Genomic DNA, 21,101 nt, shown 5'->3' with positions numbered 1-21,101 from the left:
GTGAATGAAATGGTTGTTAGTACATAACAATGTGCCATAACTGAACTATGGTAAGAATTCGGCACTGAAGTAACAATAGAAACATAGTAAAATTAAATATATATATATATATATATATATATATATATATATATATATATATATATATATTTCCTAAACTTATTATCAACTCTTCGCCAGCATCTCTTTCCTCTCCTCGTTTTTACTATATGTGAAACAAAGTGTCTGAAGTAACATATACCACTAACTAGAATGAAAATAAACATCCCTACACACATATGCCAACCGATTTACACAGAGATTACCGTAGTAACTACTGTAAATCTTAAAGTTCTGTACCACAGTAAATATTTGATAAATCGATAGCATGGTCTATAAGGGATACAGTAAGAATTGAGGATATGTGTTAACTGGAGTTGCTGGAATTGAACATTCCTCAGTTCTTGATGTTATCCTAAATACCGATTTATAGCACAATCCAGTTTTTTACTTTGGTACAAAACTTTAAGATCTGCAGTTACTGTGTTTTCTCTGTGTGTATCGTGGTGTTTATACAAACTAAACATGCATTAGAATAAGCCCCAGAAAACTAAATACTTTTATCAGTGGATTTAATATTAATATAAATAATCATGATCTAATCATTTAGACTTACAGAAAACAAAAAACATGAGGTTTGTTTTCAGAGAACGTATGAACGGAAATGTTCGTGTCCATGAAAAGCATGCGCATATAGCGAGGTAATGACGCATGAACAAATAAACCATTGGCCTTATACAGTCATGCTAAGTATGGGAGGGAGATTCTAGGTACGCAGCTAATAGCCTCCTAGTTTCCGCAGTATGTCAAATACTGAAGAAGTCCAATACTGCGTGGTTGACCGCAGACAGACGCAAAAGAGTATAAATAAACCCTACGCCGCTCTGAACCCGATCAGAAAGAATCACCCGGAGTCGAGCAAAACATTACTATCTGGCAAAAGCTTACTAATAAAGTGCTGTTAGATTGGTTTCAAACAAACGGGAAAGAATTCATTAAGGTACTTTGACAGTTAAGGTTCCAGACGTACCGCGCTGTGAAATATATACTTCAGAACGAATTGAACTGCAAACAACTGGAAGAGACACCATCATGGCGGTGGATAGATTGTCTTATCTGCTCCTCTCTGTAATTGTCTCGATGTCTGCTGTTTGTAGAGGGACTCAGGGGAAAACGATTCAAGAAATTGTTGGATCTCCGCAGAATCTCCAAAATGGACTGGTATGTAGTTACTATATTTGTATAACATACGTATTGAAACAGTATAATATATATATATATATATATATATATACATATATATATATATATATATATATATATATATATATATATATATATATATATATATATATATATATATATTGCATTGTGCCTCTAGTTTGTAACAACTCTATATCGACTTAATACACACCGTAGGCTATATTAATCAAAATAAAGTAACACCTTATTTTTTTCCTATTCCCAATTATTTTTTTTTTTCAATTTTACTTTCTACTCAACCGACTAACGATTCCGTTCTCTTTGGAAAGAACTATATATTACCTTAATTAGACACGTGGTTGGTTAAGGTTAACGGACATTAAAACTAACGAACGCTGTTCCAAAATTACCTACCGTAATATACTTTTCTGCTTGCCAATTGGAATGAAAATTAAATAATTGATGTATATAATTATCCTGTGGTTTTGTTAAGTCCACTCATGAATTTCTCATAGCGATTGCTGAGTAGTGTTAAAACAACATCTTCACAAGTGTTTCATTTGTGTAAAAGCTCGGAGTCATTAACGTTTTGTGCTTTGAAACAATGGGAACCCTAAAAATCCTTCTTCCATCCATACCTCCATTCATTCATAGTTATTGGAAGACAAAGATATTCTACTGGTTGGTTTAGTTAAATGTTGTTGCATATACTTGTCGTACAAAAGTCAAAGGGCAAGACTAATTAAGCATGTAAAACATGGCATATAAGGATGAAAATGCGTGGTTCGGTTGCTTTTGCAGTTTAAAGACACGTAAGGTTCTGCTGTGTATGTTCTTTTCAGTATATAACATATGTGTAATATACACGTAGTCCTAATACTTTTTGTGTTATTCTATTCACCTAATATCTCGAAAGCTATTAAAATAGCAAATCCCACTACAGACAGACATATTTTTGACCAGCTTTTCGATATCATTTTCACATTTTAAACAAAAGAGAAACTTGATTCAAGTATTTATTACCATGAAATATATGAAATATATATTACTATATGTCAGGACATCTGTAAAGAACTATGAAAAGATATATCAATCGCTAAAAGTGAAGTGAGCTAAGATACTAAGGGTTAGATATAGTGACAATCAATAACGACTAGACTTTTTAACTTATAAAGGAAAAAGTTCATTATTTCCATCGCGATATCTTTTCATTCCTATGTCAACTTACTTCATTTTCATAATTAAGGTGAGTTACAATCGATATTACTATTCATAGGTATTTCACAAATTTCTACCAAGATGATTTAAATACAACATGGTTGACTAAAACCACAAAACGTTGCACCTGGACACTATTGTTGAAAGTTTAATATATCGCCAGAATAGTTTCATATTTTTCTCATACACGCCTCCCCGAGAACGAATTTCTTGGGGGACCCTTAGAAATGTGTATATAGGCTTTCACCATATGTTAGCTCCATGAGTATGTTATTCATTCATTTAATATCTGTTTTACAAAACAAGTATCTACTTTTCTACCGAACATGGGTGGGAAGGGGGGGGGGGATGGCGTGTATCTGGTGAAAGGATTCAGCTAACCTGATATTTGCTTCACTTTTACAGGACTACTTAAAGAAGTACAACTACGTTGGAGATAAAATGGATGAAACGGTGGTAATGAAACTGATTGATCCATCCGAGTTTGAGGCAATTATACGTAATATGCAATTATATATGCCTGGCGTAGACCCTACCGGTATCCTGGATGATAAGACGATGGCTGCGATGGCCATGCCGCGTTGTGGTGTACCTGATCCGAGTGGGGAAGGTGACGAAACTATTGGAGGCCGTTTGAGACGTTTCTCGCATTCGGGTGGCCGATGGGAAGAGAGAACAATAACATACAGGTTACTATTCCACTTTGACATTTTCCTACCGTAATTCCATCGTGTGAATATTTCGCGGGCTGCGAATCAAATGCAAAATGATACCGATACGCATTTATCAATTGAGTTCATTTTTACACGTCACTATATAAAAGGGACCTTTCTTCGTGAAATCGTATTTTTCCTTTCCTTCTGAGCAGCTTTGCGGAAAAATAGTGCATATCAGAATACACCGTGACCACGAAGCGGCAGGCCAACGAACTTTAAACCAACCAATACATGTCTTCATTCTTGGTGTGTTCAGTAGTTCAGGTGTTCGGAATACGTAACATATCCTAATCATGCAGCTAACCTATATAAATTGTTTCACCTGAGTACATATCCTGCATCAATTTGTGTTTAGTTAATGTACTAACAATGGAGAGGTATATACAGAATCACAGCAACATTGATTTATATTCGATGAGTTATTTTGTACAAGGAAGTATCTTTCCCCAGCTAATATTAACCAACTTTGGTTTGCCTTGGCTATATAGCATATATACACTAAAGCGGGAAGCTGCCATATTGAAGAGATTTCTTGCACTAATGAGATCATATGAGACATTATTAACCTCCCATTGCTTCCTGTACAATATCGAGAAGCAGTCAACAGTTTTACCATTGCTGCATAGAGTTGCTATATATATAGGTCATGTTATTATTGTTCATTGAGAAGCCACAGGTTGTCACATAGTTACGGAAGTGATAAAGTGATGTCACCGTACTCGACTTTAACTATAGTCAATTTTGTATAGGCTAGTATGTGATAAGATATTTCAGGAAATAGATGGCTTCAATCATACTCGCAGTTCATTGCCAAACAATTGTCTTAGGTGACGAGAGTTTGCACGTGAGAGTGCCAAAGGTATGCAGACCCGATATGTCCGGTCAATGTTCCTTTGGCATTCTTATCTACTATATGAGTCACGAATTGATATGAGAGTGACAGATAAAAAGGATTTACCTTTCTTTTTTCTTCTTTTTTTTCATGTGGAAAAATCAAGTTAAGATAGTTTGATCTTGTTATAATGTTAAACATATCAGGGATTTAGTATACTGCCCTAAATTAAAAATGATGTTTTTGTTTACAGCTGAGTCTCCCTACCCTAAATAAAGATATATGTCTCAAAATTAGGATCGGTTCCATAATTATAATTGCCTTAACGTCCCTTTACTTTACTGTGTCTTTCTGTAGGGTGCTTAACGCACCTCCGGAGTTGAACTTTGATGCCGTAAGAGATGCCATCAGAAGAGCCTTCAATGTGTGGCAAACATTTATCCCGAGGGACTTTGTAGAGGTTTCTTCAGGACAGGCTGACATCATGATGAAATTTGGGGAATACCATCACGGAGATCCATACCCATTTGACGGACCAAGTGGAACCCTCGCTCACGCCTTTGGACCTGCCGGTTTTGGAGACCCAATCGAAGGAGACGTTCATTTCGATGACTCTGAAACATTCTCAGTTCGTACAATCGATGGTAGGTTGAACAATAAGTGCATGTTGGTTAACAAGGAGCTACCACAGTGCATGTGTACTAAATGCACTCTGAAACAAAAGTATTTGAAACCAAGGAACAGTAATTACTTTTAACTCAATTTCCTGTTATGATAATACATTTGTTGCAAGTGAAAGTAACTAAGTTTTTTTAACATTTGCTCTGTATATACATTGCCAGGAAGAAACTACGGTGTATTTTTCCTTTTCATTTTACAATGGAAATGTTAAATAAGAACATTTTGAGTAAACATACATATATATAATCATCAATGCCATTGAACCTTGCTAGAAATGCTTAATAAATCTAAAAAGTCATACTAAAGCTGGTATCTTTATAAGGTGACGCGGTCACGGTCAGTCGGAAAAGTTATTTTCATCCGGACTGGATCATGTTTCGTTTATGTAACTCCGTATAATTTGTGTAAACCTTGATAACAATAGCGGTCAGAATCCCGCTCTAGCCTAAGTTATTTTTTTGTTTTTGCAAATTTTATTTTTTCGTTCGTTCGTTCGTTCTTCGTTTTTTTGCAGAATGTTTCTTATATCTACAACTGAAGCACCAACTCATAAATTAAACTTAAACAGATATACGTCATTACTTTTTAATGACACCAATACCAATCAGATTACATTTTCAATTGTGCGCAACTCTAGAGTTTGCGGTGATAAATTAGCGTCTTCTTTCTTCATTTTAGATATCAACCTGTTTTTAGTGGCTGCCCACGAGATTGGACACAGTTTAGGTTTAGGCCACTCCCAGGACTCTACGGCTCTGATGGCACCATTCTATTCCGGATACCAGCCAAACTTTGAACTTCCGTACGATGATATCCTTGGAATACAAACTCTTTATGGTAAGTTTACAAAATACTCCAGTATTTTTTTCTGTCTACTGTTAAGTATTAACACGTGTATTATTCTCTATGACAACACGCACCATCCGTGCCACAGTTTGCTTATATCCCATTAATTCAGAATATTCTGTAGTTAAAGGGGCAGTGAATTTCATTGCTGTATAACGTTTTGTGTAATACTACAAAGCACTATCCAGCAGCATACGACACTTTAGTTTAAATATATATTTGAGTTGGTATACAGAATACCTCTGTAACAGTGTTCTGGTAAATCTTCGAATTGAACATACAATTTTTATCTATCATGAGTTTTTTGTTTAAAGAATTTAGCTGAAAAGAATTACTAAAGGAACAAGAGAAACTGTGAACATGTTATTAAGTAATAAGTACATTATAAATAATTATTTGTAGGTTCCAGACCTGATACACCAAGGGAAAAACCAGTGACATTTAAACCAGTAACACAGGCGATGCAAACCACCGAGCTACCTCTTGTGTGCCAAATGTCATTTGATTGTGTAGCCTACATCAGAGGAGAGATATTTGCTTTCAAAGAGGATCGCTTTTGGAGGGTTCGGGAGCCAGGTAAACCTCTTACGCCTGCAGATGGTTACAAGACAAATGAATTATTCAAGGGTTTACCTTCGGGCATTCAGGCGGCTTATGAGCGATATTACGATAAACGAATCCTTTTCTTTAAAGGTAACTTCATTAATTTCTTGTGTTCTCAATCCGTTAATAAAGAATTGCCCTATCATGTAGTGCTTTCTCAGAAATGTGTCTCTTTTTTAATACATATTACTGTCTATATCATGATTCTCATGGAATATTTTCGTTTCATTCACATCCATTTGTAAACTGTTAACAGCCAGTTCAGATGTACAGTGTTCTATTTATTGTATGTAAATATTTAATATTTCTGTTTATTTTATAGTTTATAGGCAAAAGTGAAATAACTTATAAGTAAGGAAAAGCAATGTTTAACTTTGCACACAAATAAAAACATATTTAATGAGGGATACATCAGGATATATTCCTTGGCGAATTGTGAAAGATGTTAAAAAGACACGAGGCTTTAACGCATGCCATATTTAACAGAGAATGCCCCAATCTTGTTACAGGAATGGAATATTGGGTGTATGATGGTATTGTGCCGCTGCCTGGTTACCCTAAACTCATCGCAAACCTCAGTTCAGACTTGCCAGGTAACTTACAAGCTGCTGCTACTTGGGGCGAGTATAACAAAGTGTATTTTTTCAAGAGAGGACGAGTTTACCGCTACGATGAATTTGAGAAGAAGGTAGACGAAGGGTACCCCTACCCTATCGATTCAGTCTTCCCTGGTGTACCAAAAGGATTAGATGGAGCTTTCAGATATAATGACAGTAAGTTTACCTTTAAATTCATGTCTCTTTTACAGACAATCATATTTAATCCACATTGGTGATCATGATCAACAGGATTTGCCATGTTTTAATATGGGGTTGAAAGAGGGTGGGGTGGGCCGGGTGTGGGGGGGGGGGTGGTAGTAATTACACACATGTATAACATAAATACCATGCCATATTTGGTACATACAAGCACTGTAGAGTTAAAGTTCATGAAACTGCCAGTTTAGGAAACGTGCAGTTAATGTGTATACCAATAAACTTGTTTTCAAATAATTTGTGAATAAAGGCTGATTTAGTTTCCGTCTTGCCTATACAAACCTCATATATCCCCATTACCACGAATAGCATGTAAAAAATGAAATGCCGAAGGTTCACAGAATTGCATGAAGGCCTCCTCACACGACTACTTTGGTCACTGGTTAACTTGTGACAATCACTCTTGGATTTATGTTATTATGACGATATTTTCTGTTGCAGACACTGGCGTACGATCATACGCGGCAGTGTCATTGTCTGCCTGCGTTTACGTGACATAATATCATGCTATTTTGGCAATCATGTAACTGTCATATGGAAACGTTCATAGTTTTTTAATAATGAATCGTAGTAAATGACACTGATGTTAAATTAATCTTCTTCTTCCTTTTTTTTTCATCTTCAGAAATGGCTTACTTTGTCAAGGGCAAGTACTACTTCCGCTACAACGACATAACGAAGAAAGTTGATGAGGGTTATCCGCGACCATTCGTTGCTGATTTCTTTGGTTGTAATCTAAATCTGTATAACAACGGTGGTAGCGTGCTTTCTATAAATTTCATCTTCCATATTTTACTCATGTTCATAACATCTCTCGCAGTGTCATCTTAGAGTATACACACGGGCTAAAAAAATCCTGATGTGCATTATTTATATATATTTTATTCATTCATTTCTGGGTTGGACATTTAGTAGAAATAAAAAATAAAGGCGTCATTTAATAATACGAATGGCTCAATTTTCAACGATGAAAAAATATTTTTTTTTAAAAAGAGCGAGCTAGCACAAAATATGAGATAAAGCCTTTTTGCTGAAAGCAATGCTGAACTACATTATGTATAACAATCCATAGATCATTGCCTATAGAACTATGGAACCTATCAAAATCAGATTATGACTTTTAAATAAGTAGTTTGATATTTCCCATAAATTCATCCGTTTCAGCCTAAGCTCCTCGGAGCCACGTGGGGTCCCAAAAGTCTTTATAGGATGGGCGGTGTATTCGTAAGAGCAAAGGGGCTACATGGTTTGCTGGGGGGGGGGGGGGAGTCTGTTACTACTTTACCCAAAGAAACTTGACTCAGTATTTGCTAATTTGACCAAATAACCAATAAACACATTTTATTAAACCATAAAATGAGATAAGCGTTTCATATATAGAAGTGGAATGATTTCACTGACTCCAGAAAGTCACAGCGACAAATGAAAACAATACGTCAATGCGTTAGTTTTTTATATATAAAGACAATTTCATAATATTGTACCCACTTTAATACGTTTAAGAGAATCTTCTTTGTTAGTTTACAAATCCAAAGACCTGATCTTGGTTTTAAATAATTTTATATTCTGTTCGAAAGTATGGATAGGCTTACATTTGCAATTAGCATCTTTGTATGGTGATGGTATAGAGAGGTTGGTAGTTGGTGGGTAAAATGGACATCAATACACAGGTTGAAAGGGCAATGTAAACACTTTTAAAAACATGACATAGATGTAGAGGTCACCATATACGATGCTACACCCCCCCCACCCCAAAGAAAAACATAATAGTTTTTTAAAAGCCTAATAGAACGAACAATATGTAAACAAATCCAAGCGAAGCGCATAATAATTATTTGTCGTTCTATAAATTGTGAAATAAAGTTTAAATGTTTCAAATATCTCCTTTCCTACCAGTAATTATCTTAGAACGTATGTGTTTGGTTCTCTTGTTTTGTTCAAGTAAACTAATAAGGTGTCTTCTTGCATGTCAACTAAGCCATGGTTGATGTTATTATTGTATTAAGATTATCCAGTATTACCTGATGAGCATGTAAATAAAGGCGGTATCAGATCAAGTCTTTCTGGTGTATCGATTAATTTTTTTGCCCTTATAGTATTATACATACAAGTGATGTCATGATTTTTGTTACCACATAGTGAACTTTGCCCTACAGATGCTGTGAGAAATAACGAAACTTTTTATGAGATTTCTAACGAAAACGGAAGAGGATAAATACATCGTGTCCCTCACGTTTTGACATTTAGTTGGGTTCATTTTATACAGGTAACATCGTGTTTGTGTGGTTGCTGTACCTGTGTACCTGTGTACCAGTGTAACCCCCCCCCCCTTTCCCGAGTATTACATAAGAAGGATATTCGTAACGTTACCAAGATATAATGTCCAGGAGGGATACAATAACTGAGTGGTGTAAAACCCTGTTATGTTATGTTATGTACAGTGCATGTGATCTATGATCGAAACTACGCTAAACTCCCTTCGGAAAATAAGGGGGAGGGGGTAGGGGCAATTTTTAGGGGTAATTTTTAAACTACTCCACATGGACTTAAAATATGCACCAGTTGCATCTAACGACGTTTCAAAACTAAAAATTTTCCAAAGGAGAGGGGTAGACCCCCTCCCCTTAGACCCCTCCCCCATTTCAGCCACCAATTCCAGATCCGTCGGCAAATCAGATTTGACTTAAAATATACACCAGATTGCATCTAACGACGTTTCAAAACTAAAAATTTTCCAAAGGGGAGGGGGACACCCCCTCCCCTTAGACCCCTCCCCCATTTCAGTCACCACTTCCAAATCCGTCGGCAAATCAAATTCTCCACACCCCCCAACAAAAACCCCTTCGCTACGCCCCTGGTGGTTGCTGTACCTGTGTACCAGTGTAATCTCCCCCCTTTCCCGAGTATTACATAAGAAGGATATTCGTAACGTTACCAAGATATAATGTCCAGGAGGGATACAATAACTGAGTTGAGTACAACCCTGTTATGCTATGTTATATGTTATGTACAGTGCATGTGATCTATGATCGAAACTACGCTAAACTCCCTTCTCCCTCCGGAAAATAGGGGGGAGGGGAGGGGTGTGACGAGGGGCATGCGTTTATTTATTTGTTCCTCTTTTCCTTTGTTCTTTAGGGAATTTAGACTTGATAAACCATTGTAATATAAGACGGTCATAAAGTGTCTCGACTCGAGTACTATATTTAAATGAATGCTCCCTTTTATAGTACCTTCCACGAAGAAGGGGGTGGGGGAGGAGGAAGGTAGGGGATGAGGACTGGGGAGGTTTGGGGGAGGAGGAGGGGAGGATGGGTAGGGAAGGAGGAGGAAGGGGTGGGGTAGGGAGGAGGAGGGGATGGGGAGGAGAGGGAGTAGCTGTTCATTTTTTGTTCCTTTCCTTTGTTCTTTCGGACAAGGAAAATATTAATTTTTAAACTACTCCACACGGAACTTGACAATCGTTTTCAGATATAGTGTAAAGTCGAATTAATAGTATAGCCTAACTGCATCCATTATTCTCCATTTCAAGAGTAGGCGTGTTTTCTGTTTATTTCCTCATTATTTCCTTTGTCTTTAAGGAGAAAAGAGAACTACCAGACGACCTCCATGGCTCCTGTCAACAGAATCAACGCCGAAGCCAGAACTATCGCCGAGAAACTAGGGATCGACAACCGCATGGAATCGATGGCCACCAAGCAAGCTTTCATCACCCTGAAAGACCACAAGGACAACTTTGAGAACAACCTACCATGCAGGCTCATCAACCCGGCAAAGAGCGAAACAGGTCTCATCAGCAAGGCTATCCTAGACAGAATAAACAACGCCATAAGAATCGCCACGAATGTTAACCAATGGAGAAACACGTCATCCGTCATCGAATGGTTCAAGAACATTCAAGACAAAGAGAAATACACCTTCATCAGCTTCGACATCGTTGAATTCTACCCCTCCATAACAAGAAGCCTACTGGAAAAGGCCTTAACCATGGCTAAGGATCACACCCACATCTCCAACCAAGACGTACAAATCATAATGCACTCCAGGAAGTCACTCCTTTTCGACAACGGCACACCCTGGATGAAGAAAGGACACAACGACCTCTTTGATGTCACAATGGGCAGCTACGATGGGGCCGAGGTATGCGAGCTTGTAGGACTCTACATCCTAAACACACTAGCAAGAGAATATGGGAAGGAATACATCGGGCTATACAGGGACGACGGCCTAGCAGCCTTCAAAAACACCAACGGAAGTAAAGCAGACCGGATAAGAAAACACATGATCAGCTTATTCAAAGAACTGGGGCTCAACATCACCATCGATTGCAACCTGAAGATCACCAACTTCCTCGACGTAACATTCAACCTCAACACCGGAAAACACTACCCTTACAGGAAGCCCAACGACCACCCAGTGTACATCCACAGGAATTCCAACCACCCACCTAACATCATCAGGTCCCTGCCAGCCTCAATCAGCAGACGTATCTCCGCCATCTCCCACGACGAGGTGATCTTTAAGAAAGCCGCACCAGCCTACGAGGAAGCACTCAAGTTAAGTAATTACACCGAGGGTCTCTCATACATCGCCCACCAACCTACCAAGAACAACCGAAACAGAAAGCGCAACATCATCTGGTTCAACCCACCTTTTAGCAGCAACGTAGCCACGAACATAGGAGGCACATTCCTGAAACTTATCAACAAACACTTCCCGAAGACATCGAAACTACACAAGATTTTCAACAGAAACACCGTGAAAGTCAGCTACAGTTGCATGCCCAACATCGCCAGCATCATCAAAGGACACAACAAACGTATAGCAGCCACCCACACATCGAAAGAAAAGGAAGCCTGCAACTGCCGAAAAAAGGACACATGCCCACTAAATGGAAACTGCCAGGCATCTAACATCATATACAAGTGAAGTGAAAACCACCGACAACACCAACAACAAGACATACATCGGCCTAACAGAACCCCCCTTCAAGCTCAGATACGGTAACCACAAGATGTCGCTCAACCACGAAAAACACCAAAACGCAACGGAACTCTCGAAGCACATCTGGCAGCTGAAACAGAACAACCAGCCATTCACTATCAATTGGTCGATCGCCAGCAGAGCCAAAGCCTACAGCAACGAGTCGAAGCGGTGCAACCTCTGCCTCACTGAAAAACTCATCATTATCAACACAGACAAACGGACCCTCCTGAACAAACGCCCAGAGCTCATATCGAAGTGTCGCCACGAAAACAAGTTCTACATATATATATATACATATATATACAACTCCAGTCCAACCACCAAACACCGTCAAGAGAACCACACACAACTAAGGAGCGAGCACCGAAGGAAGGCAAAAAACCCCAACAACAGATCGGACGCAAAAGAGAATACACCAACAGCCGAACACCGAAGAAAGTCTTACAAACCCACAAACAGAACGGACGCGAAAGAGAATACCCAGGCAGAACAATACACCAAAGATACGGTAACCACAAGATGTCGCTCAACCACGAAAAACACCAAAACGCAACGCAACTCTCGAAGCACATCTGGCAGCTGAAACAGAACAACCAGCCATTCACTATCAATTGGTCGATCGCCAGCAGAGCCAAAGCCTACAGCAACGAGTCGAAGCGGTGCAACCTCTGCCTCACTGAAAAACTCATCATTATCAACACAGACAAACGGACCCTCCTGAACAAACGCCCAGAGCTCATATCGAAGTGTCGCCACGAAAACAAGTTCTACATATACAACTCCAGTCCAACCACCAAACACCGTCAAGAGAACCACACACAACTAAGGAGCGAGCACCGAAGGAAGGCAAAAAACCCCAACAACAGATCGGACGCAAAAGAGAATACACCAACAGCCGAACACCGAAGAAAGTCTTACAAACCCACAAACAGAACGGACGCGAAAGAGAATACCCAGGCAGAACAATACACCAACTACCGCATAATCCCCGGTAATCCCGACGAGGATCCTATATATTCATGGAGCATAACTTGAAGCTACCAGTAGAGCGGTGAGGTGGCAGAACGGGAGAGTGCACGTCTGCAGTACCTGAGGTCCCTGGTTCAAACCTCGGTGTCGACACTGACACCAATTTTCACCCCGCTCCTTTCTCGTGGTAGGAAAGTGGCTACACGTGGAAAGCGGTACTCACGTCCTTCGGAGGGGACGTTAAATTGCGGTCCCGGGAGCAGGACTACACACCCCTGCCTCGTTACTTCAGGGCACTATTCGAAAAGAGAAGGCGAAATTCGCCGGTGTCCTTCCACGCACAAAAAAACATGGAGCCTCAATAATTACCGACTAAGGATTTCCTTAGTTTGCTGAAGCACCTTCGGGTGGAAGCAGAACACGAGGTGTATCGTATCGTATCGTTTGAAGCTACCAGTTGTCTGAAGATCGCTACAAAGCGTGAAACTCCGAGTTACAACTACTAGTGTTCCACTAGTCTCATCTAGTATCAACATATATATATATATATATATATATATATATATATATATATATATATTGCATTGTGCCTCTAGTTTGTAACAACTCTATAGCGACTTAATACACACCGTAGGCTATATTAATCAAAATAAAGTAACACCTTATTTTTTTCCTATTCCCAATTATTATTATTTTTTTCAATTTTGCTTTCTACTTAACCGACTAACGATTCCGTTCTCTTTGGAAAGAACTATATATTACCTTATTTAGACACGTGGTTGGTTAACGGACGTTAAAACTAACGAACGCTGTTCCAAAATTACCTACCGTTATATACTTTCCTGCTTGTCAATTGGAATGGAAATTAAATAATTGATGTATATAATTATTCTGTGGTTTGTTAAGTCCTGCACTCTTGAATTTCTCATAGCGATTGCTGAGTAGTGTTTCATTTGTGTAAAAGCTCGGAGTCATTAACGTTTTGTGTTATGAAACAATGGGAGCCCTAATAATCCTTCTTCCATTCATACCTCCATTCATTCATAGTTATTGTAAGACAAAGATATTCTACTGATTGGTTTAGTTAAATGTTGTTGCATATACTTGTCGTACAAAAGTCAAAGGGCAAGACTAATTAAGCATATAAGACATGGCAATTAAAGATGAAAATGCGTGTTTGGTTGCTATTTCAGTTTAAAGACACGTAAGGTTCTGCTGTGTATGTTCTTTTCAGTATATAACATATGTGTAATATACACGTAGTCCTTATACTTGTTGTGTTATTCTATTCACCTAATATTTCGAAAGCTATTAAAATAGCAAATCCCACTACAGACAGAATTTTTTTTGGCCAGCTTTTCGATATCATTTTCACATTTTAAACAAAAGAGAAACTTGATTCAAGTATTTATTACCATGAAATTTTACTATTTTACTATCTATATGTCAGGACATCTGTAAAGAACTATGAAAAGATATATCAATCGCTAAAAGTGAAGTGAGCTAAGATACTAAGGGTTAGATATAGTGACAATCAATAACGACTAGACTTTTTAACTTATGAAGTAAAAAGTTCATTATTTCCATCCCGATATCTTTTCATTCCTATGTGAACTTACCCCATTTTCATAATTAAGGTGACTTTCAATTGATATTATTATTTCATAGGTACTTCACAAATTTCTACCAAGATGATTTAAATACAACATGGTTGACTAAAACCCCAAAACGTTGCACTGCACACTATTGTTTTAATATCAATACCGCCAGAATAGTTTCATATTTTTCTCATACACGCCTCCCGAGAACGCAGTTCTTGGGGGACCCTTTGTATTAGAAATGTGTATATAGGCTTTCACCATATGTTAGCTCCATGAGTATGTTATTCATTCTTTTAATATCTGTTCTACAAAACAAGTATCCAGTTTTCTACCGAACGGGGTTGGGATGGGGTGGGGGGATGTGGTGTATCCGGTGAAATGATTCACGTAACCTGATATTTCTTCACTTTTACAGGACTACTTAAAGAAGTACAACTACGTTGGGGATAAAATGGATGAAACGGTTGTAACTAACCTGATTGATCCATCCGAGTTTGAGGCAATTATACGTAATATGCAATTATATATGCCTGGCGTAGACCCTACCGGTATCCTGGATGATAAGACGATGGCTGCGATGGTCATGCCGCGTTGTGGTGTACCTGATCCTAGTGGGGAAGGTGACGAAACTATTGGAGGCCGTTTGAGACGTTTCTCGCATTCGGGTGGACGATGGGAAGAGAGAACAATAACATACAGGTTACTACTCCACTTTGACATTTTCCTACCGTAATTCCATCGCGCGAATATTTCGCGGGTTGCGAATCAATGCTAAACGATACCGATGCGCATTTATCAATTGAGTTCATTTTTACACGTCACTATATAAAAAGGGACCTTTCTTCGTGAAATCGTATTTTTCTTTCCTTCTGAGCAGCTTTTGCGGAAAAATAGAGCATATCAGAATACACTTTGCTGTTATGATTCCTTAAGCTAATATCATACATATCGTCAATGCTGTCATATTTTCACCCTTCATAATGGGGTAACGCTTCGCCGGCTTAGTAAAGGGACCGTGACCACGAAGCGGCAGGCCAACGAACTTTAAACCAACCAATACATGTCTTCATTCTTGGTGTGTTCAATAGTTCAGGTGTTCGGAATACGTAACATATCCTAATCATGCAGCTAACCTATATAAATTGTTTCACCTGAGTACATATCCTGCATCATTTTGTGTTTAGTTAATGTACTAATATAAAGGAGAGGTATATACAGAATCACAGCAACATTGATTTATATTCGATGAGTTATTTTGTACAAGGAAGTATCTTTCCCCAGCTAATATTAACCAACTTTGGTTTGCCTTGGCTATAGCATCTATATACTGAAGCAGGAAGCTGCCATATTGAAGAGATTTCTTGCACTAATGAGATCATATGAGACATTATTAACCTCCCATTGCTTCCTGTACAATATCGAGAAGCACTCATCAGTCTTACCACTGCTGCATAGCGTTGCTATATATAAAGGTCATGTTATTATTGTTCATTGAGAAGCCACAGGTTGTCACATAGTTACGGAAGTGATAAAGTGATGTCACGTACTCGACTTAAACTATAGTCAACTTTGTATAGGCTAGTATATATGTGATAAGATATTTCAGGAAATAGATGGCTTCAATCATACTCGCAGTTCATTGCCAAACAATTGTCTTAGGTGACGGGAGTTTGCACGTGAGAGCGCCAAAGGTATGCAGACCCGATACGTCCGGTCAATGTTCCTTTGGCATTCTTATCTACTATATGAGTCATGAATTGATGAGAGTGAGAGATAAAAAGGATTTACCTTTCTTTTTTCTTCTTTTTTTTCATGTGGAAAAATCAAGTTAAGATAGTTGGATCTTGTTATAATGTTAATCATATCAGGGATTTAGTATACTGCCCTAAATTAAAAATGATGCTTTTGTTTATAGCTGAGTCTCCCTACCCTAAATAAAGATATATGTCTCAAAATTAGGATCGGTTCCATACTTATAATTGCCTTAACGTCCCTTTACTTTTACTGTGTCTTTCTGTAGGGTGCTTAACGCACCTCCGGAATTGAACTATGATGCCGTAAGAGAGGCCATCAGAAGAGCCTTCAATGTGTGGCAAACATTTATCCCGAGGGACTTTGAAGAGGTTTCTTCAGGACAGGCTGACATCATGATGAAATTTGGGGAATACCATCACGGAGATCCATACCCATTTGACGGACCAAGTGGAACCCTCGCTCACGCTTTTGGACCTGCAGGCTATGGAGACCCAATCGAAGGAGACGTTCATTTCGATGACTCTGAAACATTCTCAGTTCGTACATACGATGGTAGGTTGAACTATAAGTGCATGTTGCTTGACAAGGGAGCTACCACAGTGTGTACTATATACACTATGAAACAAAAGTATTTGACACTAAGGAAACAGTAATCACTTTTACCACATTTTCCTGTTATGATAATAACAGTTGTTGCAAGTGAAAGTAACTAAGTTTTTTTAACATTTGCTCTGTATACATTGCCAGAAAGAAATTGTGTATTTTTCATTTTTCATTTTACAATGGAAATTTTAAATAAGAACAGTTTGAGTTAACATACATATACCCAATAGACAATGCCATTGAACCTTGCTAGAAATGCTTAATAAATCTAAAAGGTCATACTAGAGCTGGTATCTTATAAGGTTACGTGGTCACGGTCAGTCGGAAAAGTTATTTTCATCCGGACTGGATCGTTTTTCGTTTATGTAACTCTGTATAATTTATGTAAACCTTGATAACAATAGCGGTCAGAACCCCGCTCTAGCCTAAGTTATTTTTTTTGTTTTTGCAAATTTCATTTTTTCGTTCGTTCGTTCTTCGTTTTTATGCAGACTGTTTCTTATATCTACAACTGAAGCACCAACTCATAATTAAAACTTAAACAGAAATATGTCATTTCTTTTTTAATGACACCAATACCAATCAGATTACATTTTCATTTGTGCGCAACTATAGAGTTTACGGTGATATATTAGCGTCTTCTTTCTTCATTTTAGATATCAACCTGTTTTTAGTGGCTGCCCACGAGATTGGACACAGTTTAGGTCTAGGCCACTCGCAGGACTCTACTGCTCTGATGGCACCATTCTATTCCGGATACCAGCCAAACTTTGAACTTCCGTATGATGATATCCTTGGAATACAAACTCTTTATGGTAAGTTTACAAAATACTCTAGTTTTTCTTTTGTTTACTGTTAAAACACATATATTCTGTAGTTAAAGGGGCAGTGAATTTCATTGCTGTAAAACGTTTGGTGTAATACCACAATGCACTATCCACGGTTACAAATACAGCACCCTGCACCGTTTGTCAATCTATCTTCGGACCAGCAGCATACGACACTTGAGTGTAATAAATATTTGTATACAGAATACCTTTGTAACATTGTTCTGGTAAATCTTCAAATTGAATATACAATTTGATCTATCATGAGTTTTTTGTTTAAAGAATTTAGCTGAAAAGAATTACTAAGAGAACAAGAAACACTGTGAACATGTTATTAAATATTAAGTACATTTATGATTAATTATTGGTAGGTTCCAGACCAAGGGAAACACCAAGGGAAAAACCAGTGACAGTTAAACCAGTAACACAGGCGATGCAAACCACTGAGCTACCTCTTGTGTGCCAAATGTCATTTGATTGTGTAGCCTACATCAGAGGAGAGATTTTTGCTTTCAAAGAGGATCGCTTTTGGAGGGTTCGGGAGCCAGGTAAATCTCTTACGCCTGTAGAGGGTTACAAGACAGATGAATTCTTCAAGGGTTTACCTTCGGGCATTCAGGCGGCTTATGAGCGATATTACGATCAACGAATCCTTTTCTTCAAAGGTAACCTCTTTCATTTCTTGTTTTCTCAATCCGTTAATAAAGAATTGCCCAATCATGGAGTGTTTTCTCAAGAATGGGTCTCTTTTTTAATACATTTTATCGTCCATCTCATGAATTTAATGGAGTTTTTTCGTTTCACGTCCATTGTAAACTTTTAACAGCAAGTTCAGATATACAGTGTTCTATTTATTGTATATGAATATTTAATATTTAAATGTTTAACTTTGCACACAAATAAAAACATATTTAATGAAAGATACATCAGGATATATTCCTTGGCAAATTGTAAAAGATGTTAAAAAAGATACGAGGCTTTAACGCATGCTTTATTTAACAGAGAATGCCCCCCATCTTTTTTACAGGAAGGGAATACTGGGTGTATGATGGTATTGAGCCGCTGCCTGGTTACCCTAAACTCATCGCAAACCTCAGTTCAGACTTGCCAGGTAACTTACAAGCTGCTGCTACTTGGGGCGAGTATAACAAAGTGTATTTCTTTAAGAGAGGACGAGTTTATCGCTACGATGAATTTGAGAAGAAGGTAGACGAAGGGTACCCCTACTCCATCGATTCAGTCTTCCCTGGTGTACCAAAAGGATTAGATGTAGCTTTCAGATATAATGACAGTAAGTTTACCTTTAAATTTTATGTCTCTTTTACAGACAATCATATTAATCCTATATATTACTATGGTGATCATTATCAACAGGATTGGCCATGTTTTAATATGAGGTTGAAAGAGGCTGGGGCGGGCCGGGGGGGGGGGGGGTGGTTGGTAGTAATTGTACACATGTATAGCAGAATTACCATGCCATATGTGGTACATACAAGCACTGTATAGAGTAAAAGTTTAGGAAACTGCCAGTTTAGGAAACGTGTAGCTCAGTGGCGTAGGAAGGTACTTTTGAGTGGGGGGCTGAAGACTGATGGCCGGCCTGGGGAAGGGGTCTAAGGGGAGGGGGTGTCACCCTCCCCTTTGGATTTTTTTGCATTTCCAGGTGGCCTCAGATGCAATTTGGTGCAATATAGCACACTTCAATAGCCACTCCATTTTGTAAACTTAATTTTGTATTTTCACCTGGCCTTAGATGCAATTTGGTGCTCCAAATGAGATTTTTTTTCTCATTTGGAAATGAAAAAGGGGTTTTCTGACTTGCGGAGCGAGGGGGCGGAATGATACTTCCGCCCCTCCAAATTTTTCACTGGGGGGGGGGCTGGCGCCCCCAGCCCCCCGGTTCCTACGCCCTTGTGTAGTTAATGTGTATCCAATAAACTTGTTTTCAATAATTTTGTGAATAAAAACTGATTTAGTTTCTGTCTTGTCTGTACAAACCTCATATAACCCCATTACCACGAATAGCATGTAAAAAGTGAAATGTCGAAGGTTCACAGAATTGAATGAAGGCCTCCTCACACGACTTTACGCAGTTACTCTGGTCACTGGTTAACTTGTGACAATCACTCTTGGATTTATGTTATTATGACGATATTTTCTTTTGCAGACACTGGCGTACGATCATACGCGGCAGTATCTTTGTCCACGATTAAAGTTCAGCTCTACTGCTTGGGTTATGTGACACCATTATAATGCTATTTTGGCAATCGTGTAACTGTAATATGGAAACATTCGCGTTTAAATGTCAAACCATAGTTTTTAATAACGAATCGTAGTAAATTACACTAATTTTAAATTAATCTTCTTCCTTTTTTTATCTTCAGAAATGGCTTACTTTGTCAAGGGCAAGTACTACTACCGCTACAACGACATAACCCGGAAAGTTGATGACGGTTATCCGCGACCATTCGTGGCTGATTTCTTTGGTTGTAATCCAAATCTGTATATTTTCAACGGAGTAAACAACACAGATTACGATTACTTTGGAATGGGTAATGACAACGGGAACAACGGTGGTAGCGTGCTTTCTATAAATTTCATCTTCCATATTTTACTCATGTTCATAACATCTCTCGTAGTGTCATCTTAGAGTTTACACACGGGCTAAAAAAATCCTGATGTGCATTATTTATATATATTTTATTCATTCATTTCTGGGTTGGACATTTAGTAGAAATAAAAAATAAAGGCGTAATTTAATGGTACGAATGGCTCAATTTTCAACGATGAAAATATATATTTTTTTAAAAAGAGCGAGCTAACACAAAATATGAGATAAAGCAATGCTTCACTTTTTGCTGAAAGCAATGCTGAACTACATTATGTATAACAATCCATAGGTCATTGCCTATATAACTATGGAACCTATCAAAATCAGATTATGACTTTAAAATAAGTAGTTTGATATTTCCCATAAATTCATCCGTTTCAGCCTAAGCTCCTCGGAGCCACGTGGGGTCCCAAAAGTCTTTATAGGATGGGCGGTGTTTTCGTAAGAGCAAAGGGGCTACATGGTTGGGGAGGGGGGAGGGTCAGCGAAACAATTAAATTGTCAAACCATCTCATTAAACGCATTCAATGATACTTGCACCTGAAGAGATGCAGTACTGTGGTAAACTAACATTTTCTTGATGACTAGCAAAATCGTTTGCGGTTTTATGTTCGAAATTGATAAAAAAAATTTTTTTCATTTGCTAGGTTTATAATAAGAAACAAAAGATAGTTGTTAAAAATGTTAAAAGAAAATTTATTTTAAACATAAACTGGTAAAATCTGATTATTTCTTGTACTTTATACAAAAGCAATTTCTTAACAGTTTATGAGCAAAAGAAGGAAGAATTAATTCA

General features: G+C 38.1%; 1 protein-coding gene across 1 annotated transcript; it reads left to right on the top strand.

Moving 5' to 3' along the window:
* The first annotated feature begins 852 nt into the window (after positions 1-852).
* On the top strand, positions 853-20,772 carry LOC139981392 (uncharacterized). Its single transcript, XM_071993757.1, has 15 exons — positions 853-1,260; positions 2,866-3,149; positions 4,366-4,652; positions 5,368-5,526; positions 5,938-6,228; positions 6,648-6,911; positions 7,579-7,783; positions 8,118-8,177; positions 10,535-11,717; positions 14,925-15,208; positions 16,530-16,816; positions 17,524-17,682; positions 18,066-18,359; positions 18,722-18,985; positions 20,079-20,772. Exons 1-15 carry the CDS (start codon positions 1,132-1,134, stop codon positions 20,342-20,344), a joined length of 4,416 nt encoding a protein of 1,471 aa, XP_071849858.1. The 5' UTR covers positions 853-1,131; the 3' UTR covers positions 20,345-20,772.
* The last annotated feature ends 329 nt before the right edge of the window (positions 20,773-21,101 follow it).

Source organism: Apostichopus japonicus, chromosome 15 (genome assembly GCF_037975245.1).
Source record: "Apostichopus japonicus isolate 1M-3 chromosome 15, ASM3797524v1, whole genome shotgun sequence".
NCBI classification, from domain to species: domain Eukaryota; kingdom Metazoa; phylum Echinodermata; class Holothuroidea; order Aspidochirotida; family Stichopodidae; genus Apostichopus; species Apostichopus japonicus.
Note: the sequence above shows the minus strand (reverse complement) of the source record. Positions and strands in the feature narration are given on the sequence as shown.

Excerpts from the sequence above, each read along its gene's own strand:
- LOC139981392 (XM_071993757.1), top strand. The coding sequence starts at position 1,132 with ATGGCGGTGGATAGATTGTCTTATCTGCTCCTCTCTGTAATTGTCTCG. Across the intron at positions 6,229-6,647 it reads ACGAATCCTTTTCTTTAAAG|GAATGGAATATTGGGTGTAT; the intron begins GTAACTTCATTA and ends ATCTTGTTACAG. Across the intron at positions 15,209-16,529 it reads GAGAGAACAATAACATACAG|GGTGCTTAACGCACCTCCGG; the intron begins GTTACTACTCCA and ends GTCTTTCTGTAG.